Below are 22,420 nucleotides of genomic sequence, written 5' to 3' on the forward strand. Positions count from 1 at the left end.
TAGGGATTCACGCTAAGAAGATGGACTTAATATATACCACTTGTAAGTTATAATAAGTTATGAACTTATGAGTACACTTACACTTACGAGTAAACTAGTAAAATAGTTTTTGATGGGATCATATTTGAATACTGTGCAAACACGGTTGCTGCTAATAAAGACGAGGCCAAGATGGGTTGTGTTGGAAATTAAGTGTTAGTGATAATGTCCCACATTGATTAGAAATGGAGCAAATGTTAGATATATAAGAGAGGAGACCCATAAATCCATTGCGTTATAGTTTTGGGTAAGAGTATGTTGTCTCTCTCTTAACGAGTCCTAGACGTTTAGTCAATTCCCGCTCCAAGCGCTCCCCATATAAAGAAAATGCACTCAACACAACTCCCGGGAGAAAACATAAACATTATATAAATTGGTGTTAGTCTTCCTGACCCTGTTAAATCTATATCTATTGGTGTTAGTCTTCCTGACCCTGTTAAATCTATTAAGAGTTTGCTTACTAGTCTTCCTGACCCTGTTAAATCTATTAAGAGTTTGCTTACTACTTATATTCCATTTGATAGGGATATTATCTGTAGGGGTCGGGGTTCAAACCCTGGATTTCCCACTTCTCCACACATAATGTGTGTGAGTTAGCCACTAGGCTACCTGACTAAAAATAATAATATGACTTGTACAAATTGAACGTTAGGTGAAACTATGTTAGATAGGTTTCAAAAAAAAAAAAAAAACTATGTTAGGTAGGTGAAAAATGGATCAAAATTATTGTCCTCTATAGTTGGTATTAATTGAATGCCAATTATACCATTAAACTAGTGCAACGTTATGGGTCTAACATAATCTTAGAGGCCTAATAGGCCTAATATGTGAAAAGACTTGATTTTTACTGCTTGTTTTATTTCGTAAGACCAAATACAAATCCAATTTCATGATAAAATAGAAATACATACAATGTTATATGAATGCAGATTGTTAATTAGGTAGTTAGGATTCTTATGAATCATGTTACTATGGCAAGGCTAAGTCATCATCAATCAACTTTTAACATTGCAGAATTGTATATATCACCATTTCTTGTAGGTCACTTGGTTTACTCTTCAATCTTGTGGTTTTCAGTTCGAGACTTGGCATCTTCTTAACACAAAAGTGCAGACTAGCTTGTATATAGCAGTCCACTAATTGTCAATATAACAACGCAGAATTCAAAATTTTAACAGTGCAGAATTGTAAATTTTAACCATGCAGAATTCAGATTTTTAACATTGCATAATTCATCATTTTAACACTGCAGAATTCAGTAAGTAAATATACTTGTTAGTTTCCACATTCTGCATGTACACGTTTGAGCATTCAAGTCAACATCAAGATGAGTTCTCCAATTATTTGCAACTTGAAGTCTCCCACTTCACCGGCAAATATTGGTGTCCATTGATTACTCTCCCTTTTTAACTTGTCCAATCCAGACTGCTGCATTGAACAAAGTAAACCAATTTTGTTTGCCAACTTTACTTTGTTTGCACTCATTATCCTCATAACATGGCATCTCAACCATGGTCATAATGGGTTTGGTTCTATATTTGAGAATACTTGAATTAAAACTCTCACAAGTGTTATTGCATACGTGACTCCTTAGGCCACTTGTTCCCATTCCTTCTCACCTTTTCTTTTTATCCTTTCCATCATTGTGGTGAGCTGGGCTGGTGTAGAAGCCCTTGCAATCTGCCACACTGCTCCTATTGATTTTTTGTCCTTTCATTGCTTAGTGAAATTTCTCCATAAGTGATTTTTTGACCAAGGGTTGAAAATTTTAAGGAGAAAAAGGCATTTTTTTTAATTGAAGAGCCGAAAGAATAGGTGGAAGACCATTAAAACTCATACTCACTTCACCAATCCATGTAATGAATCCTTCTTTTGAATTAGTTGTTTATACTTTAGCTATGAGTAACCACATTCCTTGTGGTTAAGCCTTAGATGAATTTTTTGTAAGCTATATGGCCATGTAATTTATATGAACTCTCTTGATTATTAATGAAGATTTAGTCTTATTTTCGGTTTATCTTGAGTTTAATGCTTTTTATATGTTTCTGATTGACTATTAGCCCTAGCTTCTTGAATGTATGAATTGATCATAGAATTTGAATGACTAGTAGCCCTAGCGTTTGAATATGATCTAGGTAATCTGATTAACTTAATTAATTAAGCGAGAGATAGACAATTGTTAAGTTATGATTTGGAGATTAATGGTCTATGAAAACCTTCAATGTTTTCAAATTCACGTAAGAGATTAAGGGATCGTGATTTCAGGAGAGGGTTCTAATTCAAGAAATTAATTAAAATTATCCTTATTTATTAATTTTGTTAGGTCTGCAGCAATTTAACCTAATATTTTCCCGCTCATTTGCTGTATTAGGTTAGCAATAATTTAACATAACAAATTCCATCTAAAAAAATGCATCGCACTAATTTCATTCCTATCCTATTGGTTATATCCTTATTCGTATGTCAATTACTTTACAATAAACCTGTGCGGAGCACGGGTCAAATATCTAGTAGTTAATATATTGTTAGACTAGTGAAACAATGATAGAAAAGAGGTGCAAATTGTCATATAGCGAAAGAAAAAGGGATAGACTATTTTGCACGTTATCTCTTTTCCATGATATTTTATATTGGCAAAATAAAAAAACTAAAGAAACATTATAGGTCCTCGCTGTAAAAAGAAAAAAGAAATAATACATATTGATATGATGTTGATTATATACTTTAATATGGGTGGTGATCTTTTTGTGATCTGCTAACAGTTAAATGGTGTCAAAGATTACAATAAAAAAATATAATGATATAATGGTGTCAAAGAAAGCAATGTTTTCTCTTGATCAAAAAATAGTTTTAACTTGATCAAAAAAATAGAGAAAGCGATGTTTTCTTTTGTACTAAAGAAAACGACGCTAATTCATTATGAAAAATGATATTTGTGTACAACTATATATTTTGTGATATTTTTTGGAACACTTCTATATCCAGAAAAAGATTTTGGGACAATTTTTTCTTAAATATACTCTCATTTGAAGTGATATTTATTCCTTGTCAACGTATATTTTGTTAAACTTTTTGACAGATTATTAAACTCCTTATAAAATGTAAGCTGATTTTTTTTTTTTGAAAATGTTATTTCTCTAGAAAAATAGCATCAAGAATTTTTCAAGGCACAACTGACAAATTTTAATTGCATGATTTATTTGTTCACTTCCTATTTTTCAGCCACACCTCTTTGAATTATGGCAAATAGTGCATTGTGATTGACTGTTCTTTATTTTTGAAGAATTCTTGATGTTATTTTTCTAGAGATATATATAACATTGTTTTTTTTTTTTTTGTGGTGGTCAGAGTTTGAACTCCAGAACTTGTATGCATTGTCCATGTTAACTGAGCTAACTTCAAGATGACAAATGTAAGCTGACATATGTATCACGTTTAGCTGTACTTTTCTAAGAAAAAAAATACTTTTACACATTAATATTTAATACATATTTTTATAATATTTGCCTTACAATTATTAATCTTTAATTATTCCTTTACTCTGGGTTTAATCATAGTTCCCATAAATAAGGGCCCAAACTAACTTTGGTTGAATGAAGCAAACATACAAAGTATACTAGTATAGTGAGATAACGTTCTTCTTTCTGCAATTGACAAAATATCATGGCCTACAAAATCTACACTGATTTAGCTCCTATTGACTTTTAGTTTTAATTTATAATAAATTAAAATGCTTGTTCAGGTTATATATATATATAGGGGTTTGCTAGAACACACCACTAGTTTTCATGTGGGAGTGTTTTAGCAAGTAAATAACTAAAAAGTGGTTAAATACACCCTAAGGTGTATGTTGCTATAACACACCTTCTAACAAAAACAAGTGGGTGTGTTCTAGCAAATCCTATAGGCATTTGCTAGAACACACCCACTAGTTTTTATGTGGGAGTGTTTTAGCAAGTAAATAACTAAAAAGTGGTTAATTACACCATAAGATGTAGCTTTGCTAAAACACTCCCACATAAAAACTAGTGGGTGTGTTCTAGCAAACCCCATATATATATATATATATATTCTTGAAGTCAATAATCTCTTTCATCTTAACAAAATATCCTAAGTTCGAATTCAATTCCGCTGAAAATATAACAGTGTCAAATCTTTTAAGGGAGAACAATTTATCACATATTGCAATTCTACCTGGTTTAAGAGATTAGTCTCTACGGTTGCGTGTATAAATTTTTTATTTTAATTTTTTAACTAAACAAATACATTTGTTAAACTTGTTATAAAATGTAAGTTGACATATCCTTTGCACGTTTATTTGCACTACATTTATAAATGAATATTTAATACATATTTCTTTTCTAATAGGATTTGCCTTCCAATAATTGATCTTTAATTATTCCTCAAAGACACACACATAAGTTCCACTATGTAAGGGCCCAAGAAGCTACACAACTTTGGTTGAATTAATCAACAAATATTCGAACTATAGTCATGGCACTAAATGTTCTTCTTTCTGGAATTGTTGTGATTCTTAACTCTTTGGCTATAATTGATGCTACAATATTGTTAACCAATGATATTAGCAAATCCCTCAATCGAAGTAATTTCCCACAAGGTTTTATTTTTGGAACATCTTCATCTGCATATCAGGTATTCCAAATATTTCAATATTCTTTTACTAGAAAGAGTCAAATCAATAAAAAAAAAAAATGAAATTCATCTCTTATTTAGTGTTAGAAACATTATAAAAAGTCAACTATACATTTTCTATCTCTAATTTATGTTTCTACTGCTATTAATTTAATCGACAAATTTAGTATGAAGGTGCAGCCAATGTTGGTGGCAAAGGACCAAGTATATGGGATACTTTCACACATAATTATCCAGGTATTTTTCCTCTTTTTTTTTTTTTTTTGTTGATGAAGTCTTATGTTTTTTTTTTTTTCATTTATGATGAGCCACCGGATCTAACTCACATAATTATCCATTACTTTTTTCATTTATGTATTAATTCTACATTCATACTATGTAATGTTTTGCTGAAATCACCAACAAATTTTGTTGCTTAACTTTACAGGTAAGATAAAGGACAAAAGTAATGGAGATATAGCCATTGATCAATACCATCGTTATAAGGTTCAATACTAAGATCTAATATGTTACCATGATGTTATAACTTGTGTGTTATAAATTCTCTAAAAAAAAAAAAACCTTGTGTTATTAAGATTATTATAATAATTGTTCAAAAAAAAGGATTATTATAATAACAAAAACAATGATGCTGGATCATAGTTAAGACATTTCTGATATAATGTAGGAAGATGTTGAAATGATGAAGGACATCAATATGGATGCGTATAGATTTTCCATCTCTTGGTCCAGAATACTTCCAAGTAAGCAACGGGAAACCAGGACTAAGAAACAATTTTTAAATGCCAGCTGTGTCAAGAAATGCTAGGGAAACATATTCTCGCTTGATGTAGCATTTTCCTAAAAAAATAAAAAAAAAGGAAAATGCTACTTCAAGCGAGAATATGTTTCACGAGCATTTTCAGACATATATAGCTAGCATTTATTGATTGCATGGTTAATTTTTTTTTTTATTACAATTGCATGGTTAATTAATTTTTTTTATTACAATTGCATGGTTAATTAATAAATTGGAGCATGTTTAATTCGCGAGACAACCGTGATAAAGGTTTTCGCGTTATTTAGCATTGCTCTTTTTTTTTTTTTTTTTTATGTATCACTATTAATATTAACTTAAGGTGTGTTTAATGTTTACCCTTAAAAAAAGTTATATATAAAGATGTATCCTTACTATTTTTAAAAAAAGTTCATCTTTAAATCAAGTCCATATTAGACACCCTATAAATTTATAATATTAATTTAAATGTTAAATTCCTTTACTAATTGCAGAAGGAAAGATTGGTGGAGGTGTAAATAAGGAAGGAATCAACTATTACAACAATCTCATCAATGAGCTTCTGGCCAAGGGTAATACTATATGAACTTCTTTTTCATTTTATGATTCTTGTCTAAAATACTTCAATTGCTATGTCGATGTAGGTCTTCAACCCTTTGTGACCCTTTTTCATTGGGACCTTCCTCAAACTCTTGAAGAAGAATATGGTGGATTTTTGAGTCCTAATATAGTGTAATTCACATCTCATATGACCAAAGATAATCAAATATCATAAAGTTAGGTATATCATCATATGTTTTTTCCCTCTAACTATCACTATATCCAGGAACGACTTTCAAGACTATTCAGAACTTTGTTTTAAAGAATTTGGAGATAGAGTAAAGCACTGGATCACATTGAATGAACCATGGAGCTATGCCAAGCATGCTTATGCTGATGGAAGCTTCGCACCTGGACGATGTTCGCCCTGGCAAAACTTGAATTGCACCGGTGGAGATTCCGCCACTGAACCCTATATAGCGGCTCATAATCAAATACTTGCTCATGCATCTGCTCTCAATGTCTACAAAACTAAGTATCAGGTTTGAATTTATTTTAATTAAATCAATTATCTTAGTGTATGTCTTAGATTTTGATGTCTACTCAACCTTGCAAAAACATATGGCAAGGTAGGGTTTGTACTTTTCTCTAATACGTCCCCTTTATGCTTTGGCTAGCTATTGATCGGTTATGCACTATATATGATAGTATATGATAGATTTTCGAGTTTAGATTGGCACGAAATCAATCAACGTTACTAGTTTATATAGTAAGAGCATGTCGAGTGTCATAGATATTTCTATAAGTTGATGAACTGTATCTTAATTTTCCAATCCATTGAAGGAGTTTAATGTGCCAAAGTGGTTAGCATAAAAATTGCTGAAGTATTTTAAATAAGATATTATATCATAGAAATTAATCAACTAATGTTTAACTTTATGACAATTAGCTTGGAAACCCGTGCCAAGCACGAGCTAGAATTACGACTATTTTTTTTTGGCTTAATTGCACTTTTGCCCCCTATATTTTACCAATTGTGCGATTTTGCACCTCATTGTTTCAAACGAGCGATTTTGCACCCTATATTTTGCCAATTGTGCGATTTTGCACCCCATTGTTTCAAACGAGCGATTTTGCACCCCATAGTTTTCCCCCTTTCTGATTTTGCACCCAAAAAATCAAAAAAATATTCTGTTTTTTTCCAAAAAAATTTAAAAAATCGAAAAAAATTTAAAAAATTAGAAAAAAAATCAGAAAATATAATCAGATTTTTTTTAAAATTCTGGAATTTAATTTTCAAAATACAAAAAAATTAAATTTTCAAAATTTTAAAAAAAGGTCAGATTTTTTTTAAAAAATTTAATTTTTAAAAATCTGGATACCAATTTAAAAAAAGGTCAGATTTTTTTAAAATTTTGAATATTTACTTTTTTTTGTATTTTGAAAATTAAATTCCAGAATTTTAAAAAAAATCTGATTATATTTTCTGATTTTTTTCTAATTTTTTAAATTTTTTTCGATTTTTTAAATTTTTTGGAAAAAAACTGAATATTTTTATGATTTTTTAGGGTGCAAAATCAGAAAGGGGGAAAACTATGGGGTGCAAAATCGCTCGTTTGAAACAATGGGGTGCAAAATCGCACAATTGGCAAAATATAGGGTGCAAAATCGCTCGTTTGAAACAATGGGGTGCAAAATCGCACAATTGACAAAATATAGGGGGCAAAAGTGCAATTAAGCCTTTTTTTTTATATAAAATCTAATTAAATAGCAAATTCATTATTTTATACACAATATATAAATAGAACGCATTGTTATCGTATTTTCGATTGCTTATATATACAAATATCAACGCGTATATAGTTATTTGGATTTTCGTATCGTTAAACAGGAATGATTTAACGGATGCAACGTCGAAATATTAGTATTTAATGCCGGAATATTTGACATGGATGGCTAAAATTTATTACGGAGACATGAGTCTTTTTTTTTATGTTCTGCATATAACTGGGGGTGTTGGAGTCTCGAGGCCTACCGCTGCATATACAATTAATTGTCCCTACCCAACGAATCGTCTCTATCAGATGCCCTTATATATAGTTTCTTTCAAATTCCATGATTTCTACAGTGGATACTCTTATATATACAAAGTTAATATCGTGCATACACTTGATTCATCCTAACATCCAACACGAATTTGTAATTATTCAATCGTGTAACAAATAAGTATAACAAACAACGACAAAGACACCAACTATCTGTCGCATTTTTCAACTAAGCATATTATAAAAACACAACAGAAAAGGCTTGAAAAAGGACTAAAAAATTGTCATGTGCATGCACATAGACATAGGCGCTCCAAAGAACAAAGAAAAAAAAAGATGGATATATAGTAGATTGTATAAAAAATGAAGCAGAGTATATAGTTGATAATATGGTCATTGAAAGAGTACGGCTTACATTAGAAAAAATGAGAATGATCAGAAGGATACTGATATTATAAATAAAATTAAACTGAGTATGAGAATATTGAAGTTGCTCTACCAGATAATAGAAAAACCGAAGTCTCAGTAGATAAACACCTTAATGTATCAGGCAAATTTTGGAGTCGAAGAGAAGGCATTGCACCTATTGCAATTGGTCAATGATATTTCAATGCCATAGAAATTCCATTAACGTCAGCCTGTGTACATCTGAATGATATCACCTCACCTAAAGCAGACAGCACCTGAAGGTACATGAGACCAAAAATATTGTCAAAAAGGATCAAAAATATTACTCCATACAACATATTAGTCCCTATAACAAATTGATCACTCGGCCTGTTCTTTGCACAACAATAAATGTCATTGGATTTTATACAATGAAATAAGAAGTGTGATCTTAATTGTTAGTTCCAGAATTGTAGTTTATCTACATGACCAATCCATTACTCTTTCTTTACGCAACTATTAGAATGGTTGCAAGTAGAAACAACCAATTCATATCCAAATAAAAAATATATATTACAACGAAGTTTAAAAGAGAAAAAAAAACTCATACCCACCTGCGTCATCAAGAACGAGAGGTTAAACATTCCGAAAAACATCACGGTACACAACATTAGTGGTCTCAGTACACACACGATTTTCTTCATCCAGTATAAGCATTTTCAATCCCTTTTTGGAAGTGACTCTCGACATAGCGACATACAACTGTCCATGAGTAAAAACCGGTTTGGAAAGATAGATTTCAACATGAGACAACGACTAACCCTGACTTTTATTTATTGTCATTGCAAAACACATAGCCAACAGGAACTGTCTCGTAGTAAATTTGAAAGGCAGTTCAAGATCACCTGGAACTAAGTTCAGTATTGGAATAATTACTTTTTCACAGCATTTTTTGGTAATAACAGTTACACCGATAAATTTCTTCCCAAGATTGTCTACAATCAACCTAGTCACATTGCACAATTCAGTTGCTTGGTCAATGTTCCTCATCAACATAACTCGACATCCAACTTTAAATCTCAACTTGTGGTTTGGAATACCGGAAAACTTGATATTGTTTAAGAATTTGGTGGTAAACCATTCGCTTTGTACCTCACTATTCTCGTCTGATTTGCAAACCGAATCAGAACTGGTATATTCCTTTTTGTCTCCTAGAACCAATGATAGAAGGAATTTTTTTACGTGATCAACTGCGTCCAGCGTGGGAGCAAGTATCCCCCGCGCTTGGAAAAAAATCCGAGATCTTCATGTTTTGCGAAAAAATTCGGATATACAAAATCAACCAGAGAACGCAACAAATCAGAGGAATCTTTTATCAACAACTCATCAGGAATGGGTACGTTAATTTATCCACTCTCGTTGGTGGATCCTATTCCATCTCCAATTGAAAGCATCCAATCGACAAACTTTCTTATCTCATCTTGCTCAACACGAACGGTTGAAGCACGTAAACGCATATTTGTTGTAAGTGTGAGAACCTTACAGTGACTCCACAACTTTGATGAGTTGATGGATGAAGCAAGTATGTCTTTTTTGCATCCTTTTCTTATCACTGGCAAAATTTGTCTGAAATCACCGTTCAAAACGACAGAAAGACCCCCAAATGGTTTGTATGTATTATCGACACCATCATAAGACATTATATTGCGCATGGTTCGGTCAAACACCTCAAAACAATAACGATGCATTATCAAGTGTCAAATGCCCCAAATGGACACCTGTGTCAAGCACGGGTTAGAATTTCGTCATATTTGAGGGAGAAAATGCTCTGATGTATCAAGTGTCGAATAAAGTTCAATATTGAATAAAAAGGCTTAATTAATTCTTTGGTCCCTTAACTTATTTTTGGATTTCAATTTGGTCCCCTAATTTTAAACTGTCTTAAATTGGTCCCTTAAATCTTACACCGTTTACTATTATGATCCTCTCCGTTAGTTTTTTTGTAAAAACTGTTAACCTTTACCACGTGTCAGTTTTGATTGGTGATCAAAGGTTGGATTTGAAAGGCACACATGGCATACCGTGGACTCACATCATATGATAACTCCCTCCTCATCTTCTTCTTCACACCAGAATTCATGTGGCAATAATCTCCACCTTCTTCCCTCTTCATCTTTCGATTTGGTTTCAACAACATCAAGGGAATCCAATTTCAACAACAACAACAACAATTTGGTTTCTACTTCCTTAAAAAAAAACAATTTGGTTACCAAAACTCTCTTCCTTTGAATCATCACCAACAACAAATTCCTCTCAACAACAAATTCGTAATTTTTTTTTTGAAGAAATAAGATTCGTAATATTTGAATTCTGGGTTTGCTTGTTATTAGTTTTGAAATACTGAGTTTTGATTATATAAGATTCTGATCAAAGATTCTGGGATCGAAGAACAAGAATGAGAAGAAAATATTTGAGAAGAAGATGAAGATGGAGTTTTGTGGCCTGTGCGGTTTATGTCGTTTTTTTTCTCAAGAACACGCCGCAATTCCAGGAATCAAACACAAAGTCAGAAGCTCATTTCCTTTCTCAAACACAAAACGCGTTTCAGGCTTTTAATTCCATTAAAATTGTTTCCTTTTTCTGAAAATGTCTGGCTATAAGAACGAAGAGAAAACAGAATCATAGGGACGAAAAAACAACCCAAGAAACCAATTCTTAGAGATCCAAACCTGCACAAACAGAGAAACACAACAATCTCACAAACTCAAGTTTTTTTCTCCAGTCATGACACCATCGTCTTTTTTTTTCTTCATAAAACCAGTACATCATCAACAACCATCACAAAATACCCAGCAATCACCATTCAAAAACCAAACATCACATACATCCATAAAAGTGGATTCCAACAACAAATTGGAGAAGATTGAGTGTTATCCGCCGTGAGGTATGCATCACCACCGCAATCAACGAAGTCATAACAGAATAGCAACAACAACGATTTTCACCAGAAAATCTCAAACCCAAATTCAATATACACAGCAAAAATACGAAAATCTCTGAACAACGACAATGATTTTAATTGATGTACAGAAATTCGAGATTTCCGACTGGGATGGGTGTGAAATTGGATTTGGGAATGGGGAAGAAGAATTAGGGATTGAGCAATTGGGAATGGGGAAGAAGAAACACGGTTCTGAAGAAAGAAGAAGAGAGGGATGAAAGAAGAAATAAGTCAGGGGCAGTATGGTCTTTTCTTAAATATTTGATTTTTAATTTAAATAAGTTTTTTAAAATGTTAAAAATAGGAGTTATCATATGTTGGGAGTCCACGGTATGTCATGTGTGCTTTTCAAATCCAACCATTGATCACCAATCAAAACTGACATGTGGCAAAGGTTAACAGTTTTTTGACAAAAACTAACAGAAGGGACCACTATAGTAAACAGAGGTATAATTAAGGGACCAATTTGATACAATTTAAAGTTAGGGGACCAAATTTAAATCCAAAAATAAGTTAAGGGACCAAAGGCTTAATTAAGTCGAATAAAAAAGTGGAGGTTGAACAACAAATAAATTAATAAAACTCATATTTTAGTCTTCAATTTTTCGATGAAGATGTGGTATTGTTCTCACTTGTGTGGTTTCTCTTTCTGTAATGTGTCGAATCACATCAATGTTGACTCCCCTATAAAGCCCAGAGGTGGTATCATATCCCGGTTCAACATTGTGGACGGCGGATGGAGTGCTTCTTGGTGGTCTATCACAAACACGGAGAGTCTCTTAATGAAGATATGTTAACCTGTCAATTATGAGTTAAAATTTGACATTGGATGCAAGAGTAGATGTTGAGAAACATATGCGGGAGATTATCCATATACCTAATGCTTTAGGACTTTGGGTGAAGAAGTGATGTCGATCTCACTTGTGTTGTTGCTCTTTGACTAATATGATGATACAACCCAATGTAGGTTCCAATGAAGGTCGTAACATTATAATGATTTGTTTTGTTAGTTTTTGGGTGTCATTTGTTTAATTTTTATCTTAAATTTTAGTTTTAGGATGTCATTCGCTTTCAAGCAATTTTTTATTCAACCTCTATTATTTTAAATTCCTTCACTTTTGGTCTTTGGTATGATTTGACAATGGAAAAATGTAGATGTGTTCTGCTACGTTGACAAAATACATGTTTATTAGACATTTTAAATTGATGCGACATTTTTAATGAATCTATTATTTTGGTAGCATAATTGCCCAGTAATTTCCAATTCCTTAAATAAATTCATAAAATTACCAACAATTGAATCTCTTAATTTTATTGTCATAGATAAAACACACTCTCCTTAGTTTACTTCTTATCATTTCTCTCTTGTTCAAATTCCTTTTTCTTCTTTCTTTTTCTAATTTACTTTCTATCTCCACATTAAAGAAAGGAACAAAGACACCCCTCTATGAAATAGCCACCAACTCACATTTTTTTACCATGCTGTTCCTCTTTTCTTATTTTGCTATCTCACCATATCATAGACACAAAGAATCTCACACTTAAGGGAGGGATGGTAATGTATCATTTGTAAGTAAAACTTCTACATTGGATGGAAGAGTATATGTTGACAAACATATAAGTGAGATGACCAATAAAGTTTCATAGTTGATGCATCAAGTCTCTTTTTGTATTTTTTTTCTCTTTTCTTAATGAAGTTTAGAGGTTAGCAGTCATCCTGCTACCTCTTTCTGCTAAAAAAAAAAAAAGATGACCAATATAAGAGTAGATGTTTAAGTTTTATATTAAATTTAAGGTTTAAGATGTTGTTCACTTTCATTCAATATTTTTTAATTAATCTTTGGTAATTTAAATCCATTCACTTTTGGTTTTTGATGGATTTAATCATGGATAAACTCTTATGTGATTTGTTGAGTTAACAAAATACGTGTTTATTAGACACTTTTAAATGTTGTGTGTTTTTTTTTAATCGAGCCTCAATTTTTGGTAAGTTAAATGTTTATTCTTTAGTATGAACACCTGCGCCAAGCATAGTCTAGTATCATTCTCATTTGTGTGGTTGATCTTTGTTCAATGGATAAATGCACACCAGTGTTGACTACCCCATAAGGTTCAACGATGACATCATATCCCGATTTGACTATGAGGAAGCAAAAGAGGTTCCTATTGGTAGATCCCTGAAGTGGATAGTCTCATACTTGAGGGATAGAAGTTAATGTGTCAAGTCTGAGTTAAAGTTTCATATTGGAGGTAAGAGTGTATATTGAGCGACACATAAGTGATGTGATCTATATACCTAATGTCTTAAGGTTTAGGATGAAGATATGGTGTCAAACTCACTTAAGTGGGTTTTCTTAGTCTAATGTAATGATCAAATTCAATGTAGCATCCCTTGAAAGTCTCAGCATTACGATGAACTGTATTTTATTTTTTATTTTTGGATGTCATTTGTTTATTTTATTTTTTAATTTAGTTTTTTGATGTCTTCCTCTTTCATGTGATTTTTTTTATTCAACCTCTATTATTTCAAATTCATTCAATTTTTGTCTTTGGTGGCAAATGAGAGTGGAAAATTGCAGACATGTTATGCTGAGTTGACAAAATATATGCTTATTAGACATTAAAAATAATGTGAGACTTTTTTAATTAGATCTAATTTTTTGGTAAAATAATTATCTAAAAATATCGTACTCCTTCGACAGACCTATAATATTATTGGCAACTCACATTATTCCCTATACTCTTACAAACAAAACACACAATACTTATTTTATTTCCCTTATCTTCTCTCGTGTTTAAATTATTTTTTCATATCTGTTTATTTTCATTTAATTTGAAAAGAATGAACATAAACCTCCCTCCTTTAAACCACCACCAACCCACCTTTTTGAACATGCTCCATCAGATCACCTTAATTTTAGCTTTGGAACGTCATTGATTTTGATGCTATTTTTTTATTCAACCTATATTATTTCAAATTTCTTCACTATTAATATGTAGTGGGATCTGACAATGGCAAAATGAAGTTGTGTTGTGCTGAATTCACAAATACATGTTTATAAGACATTTTAGGTGAAATGTGGTATTAATCTCACTTGTGTGGTTGCTCTTAGCCTAATATGATGATCGAGGCTCCCCATGAAGCCCAACATTATGACTTCTTAGTGAGATTGTATGTCATTTGTTTAATTCATTTATCTTAAAATCAAGTCTTTCAATGTCATTCATTTTTATGCTATTTTTTCTATTTAACCTCCATTAGTTCAAATTCTTTCACATTTTGTCTTTGGTGAATGTGAAAATGGAAAAAGGCATATATATGATGTTGATTTGATGAAATACATGCTCATTAGATAATTCAAAATGATATCGCATTTTCTAAATGAGTCTAATTTTTTTGTTAAAATAATTACTCGTAAATCTCCAGCTTATTCGACAAACTCATAAAATTACCAGCAACTCACGCTATTTCCTATACTCTTAAGAGCATATCACACACTTCTTTTTTTTTCCTTTATCATTTTTCTTAGGTGTAAATTCATTTGTCATTTTGTTATATTTTCTAAGTTTATTTCCCTCTTCTCATGAAAGAAAGGAACGAAAATCTTCTTGCATGAAAACACAACTAACCCATCTTTTTTAGCATGTTGTGTCTCTGTCTGATCTTATTTGTTTATATCTTTATAGCACAAACATAAAGAGTCTCACACTGAAGGGAAAGATGTTGACATGTCAAGTATGAGTTAAAGTTCAACATTAAATTCAAAAGTATATTTTGAGCAACATATAAGCGAGGAGACCAATATAACTAATGTCTTGTATGGTTTTGGTAGAAATAAATTCATTGTGGTTTTTGATTTTATTTAAATAACGACATTAAATGTTAAACCTCAAAAATCATTACGGCGCAAAGATCATTAAGGTGTGATTCCATTTATAATTTTCTTTATAAAATTAACCATAAATGTATTATTATTTTTTTTATTATAAAAGACTTTTATGTGCACTATGCTACTAAAAGGGAATTGGATTATCTCCATTGAAAATTTTCTCAATTTTTATCCATTTCCAATCTACACGATTAAAATACAAAAACTATTTTTTATAATTTAATTCTCAACTTCTCTCTCGTGTTTAATTGTTGAGATTACACTGGACAAAATTTGAGAGAATTTTCAATGTAGAGAATCCAAATCCTACTAAAAGACACGATGTACTTTGATTTTTTTTAAGACAATTTTTTAGGAAAAAAAAACTAAAATTGGAATTTGAAAAATTAATGGATTTATTGCTTAAATTTAATTTTGGGTATCATTCAACTCTTCCTTATACTCTTGTTGTTATTACATTTCTATAATTATATGACTTTTCTATGTTCTTGAGTAATCTTTTTTCTTTTAGAATATCAAAATTAAGGCTTTCATTTTGGATAAAAAAATTGAGGCTTTTCAATGACCAATATTGAAATTTAAATTTTTAAATTTAAACAATACATTTTCTTTTAAGATAAAAAATGTAAATGAGTTTGGTTCTCAATTGTTCACCGGGATCAAAACATGTCTCATGATTCAAAGAAAATTATCCATCAAAAAGGATACTCCAAAATGCCAGATGAGTGTTACATTTGTTTTTGGCAATTGTGCTACATTTTTTTAAAAGTGACGAGTACTACTCTTAAATTGATTAATTTTGATTTATTTTACGATCATGTTAATAATTAGTTTTTAATTTAGTTCCTGATATATCAAAATCAATTTATTCTACATTACTTATTTTTATGAGTTTAATCAATATTGATAGCAATACAATTTGTTGTTTATCATATGTTTTAATATCCTTTTAAGGTTGATTTCGTGGTTGCTAAGTCAGGTTTATATACTCTCAGCTTTTATACTTGCTTTTATTTAATATATTTTCTTTGCTTAAAAAAAAAAAGATAATAATACAATTACATCATTAATACAAATTTCCTTCTCTAAAAAAAAATAGTGCACATTAATGAAAAGATATACATTAATAAATGTAAATCAATCAATATCAAAATAATTTAATACCCTAATAAACAGTAATTACAATTATTTACTCTAATATAGTAAAGGCAAGATAGTCAACGTAGTAAATAGGTTTTATTCTGATCATGAATTTAAGTGCAAGAATCAATTGTCATATTAATGTGTGATCAATTACAATAGTAGTATTGTCTTCTATCGTCTTGTTCCTGCCCTTGCTAGATACATCCTTAAGACAATTTCCTAAAAATATAGAATATTGATTCAATTTATAACGTCATCACCTATTATAATTATAATTGACATCTATCTCACAACTGAAATGGTAGTATAGCTACTATCATAATTATCTCTTTCAATGCCAAAGAAAAAGTTCCAATTAAAAGAATAAAGAAGCACGTTTGTCTTTTGTTCTCTTTGGATCTCAACTATACTTTTTTTTTCTTTCCAAAATTCAATCTTCATGAATATTGTCTATTCATGAATAATTTTTGCAAGTTAAAAAGTCAAAACACAACTTTATACCGAAGAAGAAAAACTACATTGTACTTGTTAAAAAAAGAAAAACATAATAAGAAAAGACTGTCAATAATATGAATTACCAAAACTCGTGTTTCTCTTACATATATCAAAGAAATCAAATAAGTTGTTACAATAGATAGGTCATGTACAATAAGAGAAATATGTAAAAAATTGACATTGTAACAAAGAGAGAAAATAGAGGTTCATAGAAGACTTTCAATAATATGAATTGTGAATAGAGAGTGTGGTGTGAAAAGTGTGAGAGTCAAAACAGATATTTATAGCCAAAGACATAAAGTAACCAAAATAATCAAGTGCTTGATTCATGCATACTGTAACGGGAAAAAAAATTGTACATTAATATTCATCAATTGGTGCATTTGATCTTAGAAACAAAATCGTAGTAATTCAAACCAAATGATTTTATTTTATTGATAACTTTTTTTTTGACAATTTTATTTTATTGATAACCATATATTTGACATCTACGTACGCGCACTATTTTTTGACCAAATATATTATTTATTTAATTTTAATGTGTAACAAAAAAAACTAAAAATGTGTATAAACATATTATGTACCATATCATTCCTTTCATGCTGCATAAACTATGGAAGGCGTTACAAAAATTTAGAGAGTTGTCTCTTCGTATTTAAAAAGAATTGTTGTAATAAAAAAACGAAAAATAAAGGAAACGAAAACAAATAAAATTATAAACATGTGTGTGTGTGTGAGAGAGAGAGAGAGAGAGAGAGAGAGAGAGAGAGATTGAGAGAGAGAGAGAGTGTGTCACAATGAAGATAGAGAGAAAGGATACGAAGAAGATGAAAATGATGACAGACATATTGACTATATAGAGGGGGAAAAAACCTAAGTAAAAGTTAAAAGGATGACATGTATGCTCAAATTTGATTGGTTGGTAATTTTAATCCTGAATCATGATTGGCTGATAATTTAAATCATGAATCATGGTCAATTTTTATTGGTTGATAATACAAAACATATTCATTATAAGGCTATTAAAATGTTTATAATTTCCATTTTGCTTTTTAATAAATTAATTGAAATAAATTAAATTTGTGTGAGTGATGCAAATGACATAAATAGAATGTGAGTAAATATATGGTGATTTGAATCTTTGATCAAGCAATTAATGAGATGAAGCAAGAAGGAGTGCCACGTGTACTTTTCAAAAAAAAATAAGGCAAATATATATAATAGAGATATTGAGTAGAAATAAAAAATATAAAAATGTGACTTGCTTAAGAGTTGCATAATTATTTACAATTCAAGCTAAATATGTATGAGTTGCATCAGGATGACGTGGCATTGTGGGACTATCTCTTAGTAGTTTATGAAACCCAAAATAAACTCCTTAAAAAATAACCATTGAAGATGCTCTAAGGGTTGCCAGCCACTTAATTAAGGCTGTTCTTTATACTTAAGTTTTTTTTATTCCAATACTATGTATTTCTTCATCAATTAATATCCATATTGACTATTGATACCTTATTTTCTTTACTTTGTATACACAGACATCTCAACAGGGCAAGATAGGGATAACATTAATGTGTCAGTGGATGGTGCCACTCTATGATACAAAATTGGATCATCATGCTTCACAAAGAGCCATTGATTTCATGTTTGGATGGTAATTAACTACTTTATGAACCATAAATTATATGTGAAACTCAACTATATATAGTAGTAATTATGCAAGACATTAAACTCTTTTAAAGGAGAAGCCTAAACATAAAATAATGTAACTTCATTGTTGACATTTTCAATTACTATATTTGTTTCCTTAACCAGTGCTCCGGATGTATCGATTAACATTTCTTTTTAAAAAATGTATTGTAGGTTTATGGATCCATTGACAATAGGAGACTACCCTAGCTCCATGCGGTCCTTGGTAGGGAGTCGATTACCAAAGTTTTCTACATATCAAGTAAAGCTTGTAAGAGGGTCCTTTGATTTTATTGGATTAAACTATTATACTTCCCATTATGCAACTAATGCACCCGAGTTAAGTGAAGCCAAACCCAGCTACATCACAGATTCACTTGTTATTCTTACAAGTAAGTGTGTTAGTGATGATATTTTCCATTAATATTAATAATACAGTAGAATACACCTTAGTTTAACACACAGCAAGATTCATTACTATCACATCTTAAATGTGTGACATTCTAATGCATCAATTAATTCAATTTAAAGCAAAAAATAATCATACCTCTGCAAGTGCGAGTAATAAGTCTCACATTGGATAGAAAAGTGGAGGATGAACACTTTATAAATGAGAGAGGACCCATAAAATAAGTGGTTAATGTTTTACGTTTTGATGGTTAGTAGGGTATATGTTTTATGTTTTCATGGTTAGTGGGGTATTCTAAATTGTTAATTAAATACATGTGAAATAAGTTGTTAATATCATCCATTTTTGTGGTTTTGTTAATTAAATACATGTGAAATAAGTTGTTAATATCATCCATTTTTGTGGGAATAAATTTGGGTGAACATATGAGTATGGGAATAAATTTGAGTGACATGTAACAACTAAATTTAGTGTAAGCAACTACATATATTTATGTAATTATTTTTTATTTTTTACAGACAAGCGCAATGGAATACCTATCGGCCCAACGGTATGTGCGTGATAATTAAGTTGTAAACCTAATGTTTTTACATTTTAATTACAAACAATATATAATGCTTATTTCAATTAGGTTTTCATTTTATATTTTTTTTGGACTTCGTTGACATAAAAGGAACCTATATTACACATGCAGGCAGCTTCAAAATGGTTATCAATTTATCCAAAGGGAATTCATGACCTATTGCTCTACATTAAAATAAAGTACAACAACCCGTTGATCTATATCACTGAAAATGGTAATTCTAATACACCAACTAGATTTTCTTTCAATCTATTTCTTTAAGGTGCCAAAGTTAAGCATTGGTTTATACTCAAATTTAGATAGGAAATTTACGTTAGTCGCAGTTATTTCTTTCTAATATACTCCCTATGTTCCTGTATGTAAGCACCATTTGCAGCTAATAAAGAGTGTTTAGATATAGAGACGGAGGGAGTACAATTTTATTGTAAACACATTATATTGTGAATTTATATATAGGCATGGATGATTTTAATGATCCAACACTCCCTCTTGAGAAAGCCCTTGAAGACACACAAAGGATTGATTACTATCATGGTCATCTCTACTATCTTCAAACTGCAATAAAGTATGTGCCCTCAAACTAAAAACTTTGCACCGAAAAAAATTAAATTAACGATATCTTTGTAAATTATGGTTGTTAAATAAGTTGTCAATCAAATAGTTGTTCAAATAATTTTATCCAAATTTTACAAGGGATGGTGCGAATGTGAACGGGTACTTTGCATGGTCATTGATTGACAACTTTGAATGGGCTTCAGGCTACACTTCAAGGTTTGGAATATACTTTGTAGATTATAATAATGGCCTCAAAAGATATCCAAAAATGTCGGCCATTTGGTTTAAGGATTTCCTACAACATAAAACAGTTACAAATAGTGATTCACGCTGAGAAGATGGACTTAATTTATCACTTGTAAGTTGTTGTTACTTATGAACTTGAATAAAATTGATGCAATGAGAAACAATGTTGAATAGTCACATCTCAATATGCTAAATAGTGCCCTTAGAACGGTACTCTTAGGGAAATGGTGAAAAGAGGTTTGTAATGTTGAACAATTTATCTACCTATTTTGAGTTCTTATTTATGAACATTTTTGTAAGAATTGCCTCCAAAAGTAGTTTTTTATCGGCTAAAATAGAATGAGTCTCGCCATTTCTCAATGTTGACGAAGGTGAAGTTATTTGTATTCTCCATGCTTTAAGATGGGTTCAAGAGTTGCACATTAATAATGTGACGTTTGAGTTAGAATCTAAACACTGCTCATTAGATTAAACAAATAGGAAAAACATCATAAACAAAGTTATCTTGGTTTGGGACACACCCAACCATGTTCTACATCCTTCTCTCTTGTCCAAGCCAAGTAGATTATGCATGGCAGAATTTAAATTACGCCTAATAAACAAAACCTCTACCCTATCCATTTGGTTGATAAGAACTTTACAGTCATGGATAATTGGGTCATTTTAGGTAATTACAAACTTTAAAATAAGGGAAAATTACACTAACCTCCCCTGAGGTTTATCTAAATATACTCCACCTCCCCTCTATTTTCTAATAAAGCAGTAATACCCCCTGCCGTCACAGCCCATCCAACTTCCGTTAAAATAAAAAGAATATGAAAATGCTTCTTCTCTTTTTAACTTGCACGTTTATACACGACATCCTAAAATCTAATAATCATAAAACCAACAACTCAAAATACAAACAAAATGGAAAGAAAAAAGATCAAAATAATACATGTTGACTCTTTGATATATTAATTAACAACCCATCTTCCTTATGATGTCTTCAAATTACCACCTATATAGAGTCTATCAACAAAAGGAAAAGTATATCATTAGCAGTGTTTCGGGTAAAAGTATATCATTACCACCATAAGTTAGTAGATAGGAAAAAAAAAATCAAGTAAAGACAGAGGTTTTGCTGATTGTAAAGCCACCACTTAATTTTCTGCTTGGGATGGGTGCAAAGATGGAAGAGGATGACTTTTTTATAAAGTGGAACAAGATGTGGAATTATTACAAAGGGATAGAGACCCAATTATATAAAGGAGAGATTATGAGCTCAATTCGCTAATTGTAGAGGCATGTAGGAGTTTAATTCACCAAATCAAAACTACAAATAGTAATTCTTCCGGATTGACTCGTTATTGTTGATTTGTATTGATAATAATAAAATAATTCTTCCAGATTCTAGTTACACTTATTATTGATGTTATGTTATTGTTTCTTTGCAACTGTAAAGCCAAAGCCCATGGGACAAACAGTGGAAGATGTTCTTCATCAACAAAAAGATGTTTATAGTTTTAACGGGGCTAACTAACGGTGTTAAGTTGCAAGGGAGATGAGTATCCATTTTAATAGACTTGAAGGGAGGTTAGTGTCTAATAAAAAATTAGAGGGGGTGTTTATTTCATTTAGAGAAACCTCAGGGGAAGTCAATGTAATTTTCCCTTAAAATAATGCATTGAACTAAAGATGTATTCGTAAGATATTATAGAAGTCAGGCTCCGTCAAAAGAGGGTGGTTGGGTATTTATGGAAAAGTCCAACTCCGTCAAAAGTTGTGGCTTCTTCATGGAAATTACTTATCAAACATATTCCAACAATGAGGATTTTAGTATTGAGGAATGGAAATCAAATGTATGGTAACATTAGTAACATGATGGCAAGGTGATGAATGTAGTTTTGCATCAAAAACAAGATAAGTATTTGTATCGTCTCCACAGGGATTAGTGCGACATCACGGATAGATTAACATCAAATATCATT

The 22,420-nt window shown here is 31.0% G+C and overlaps 1 protein-coding gene across 1 annotated transcript; it reads left to right on the forward strand.

Moving 5' to 3' along the window:
* Window positions 1-4,433: 4,433 nt before the first annotated feature.
* Window positions 4,434-20,746, forward strand: LOC146917636 (beta-glucosidase 12-like). The gene is made up of 13 exons (XM_085719469.1): window positions 4,434-4,692; window positions 4,860-4,929; window positions 5,120-5,178; window positions 5,360-5,435; window positions 5,962-6,039; window positions 6,112-6,199; window positions 6,294-6,549; window positions 18,507-18,622; window positions 18,832-19,049; window positions 19,585-19,616; window positions 19,761-19,863; window positions 20,106-20,214; window positions 20,343-20,746. Exons 1-13 carry the CDS (start codon window positions 4,534-4,536, stop codon window positions 20,536-20,538), a joined length of 1,560 nt encoding a protein of 519 aa, XP_085575595.1. The 5' UTR covers window positions 4,434-4,533; the 3' UTR covers window positions 20,539-20,746.
* Window positions 20,747-22,420: the final 1,674 nt, after the last annotated feature.

Source organism: Medicago sativa, chromosome 6 (genome assembly GCF_051527215.1).
Source record: "Medicago sativa cultivar Bolivia chromosome 6, Bolivia_mono, whole genome shotgun sequence".
In the NCBI taxonomy this organism is placed as follows: domain Eukaryota; kingdom Viridiplantae; phylum Streptophyta; class Magnoliopsida; order Fabales; family Fabaceae; genus Medicago; species Medicago sativa.

What these genes read in the sequence shown, in the direction of transcription:
- LOC146917636 (XM_085719469.1), top strand. Translation starts at nt 4,534, where the DNA reads ATGGCACTAAATGTTCTTCTTTCTGGAATTGTTGTGATTCTTAACTCT. An exon ending in GAATACCTATCGGCCCAACG is followed by an intron (nt 19,617 to 19,760) that starts GTATGTGCGTGA and finishes TTACACATGCAG; the next exon opens with GCAGCTTCAAAATGGTTATC. An exon ending in TATCTTCAAACTGCAATAAA is followed by an intron (nt 20,215 to 20,342) that starts GTATGTGCCCTC and finishes AAATTTTACAAG; the next exon opens with GGATGGTGCGAATGTGAACG.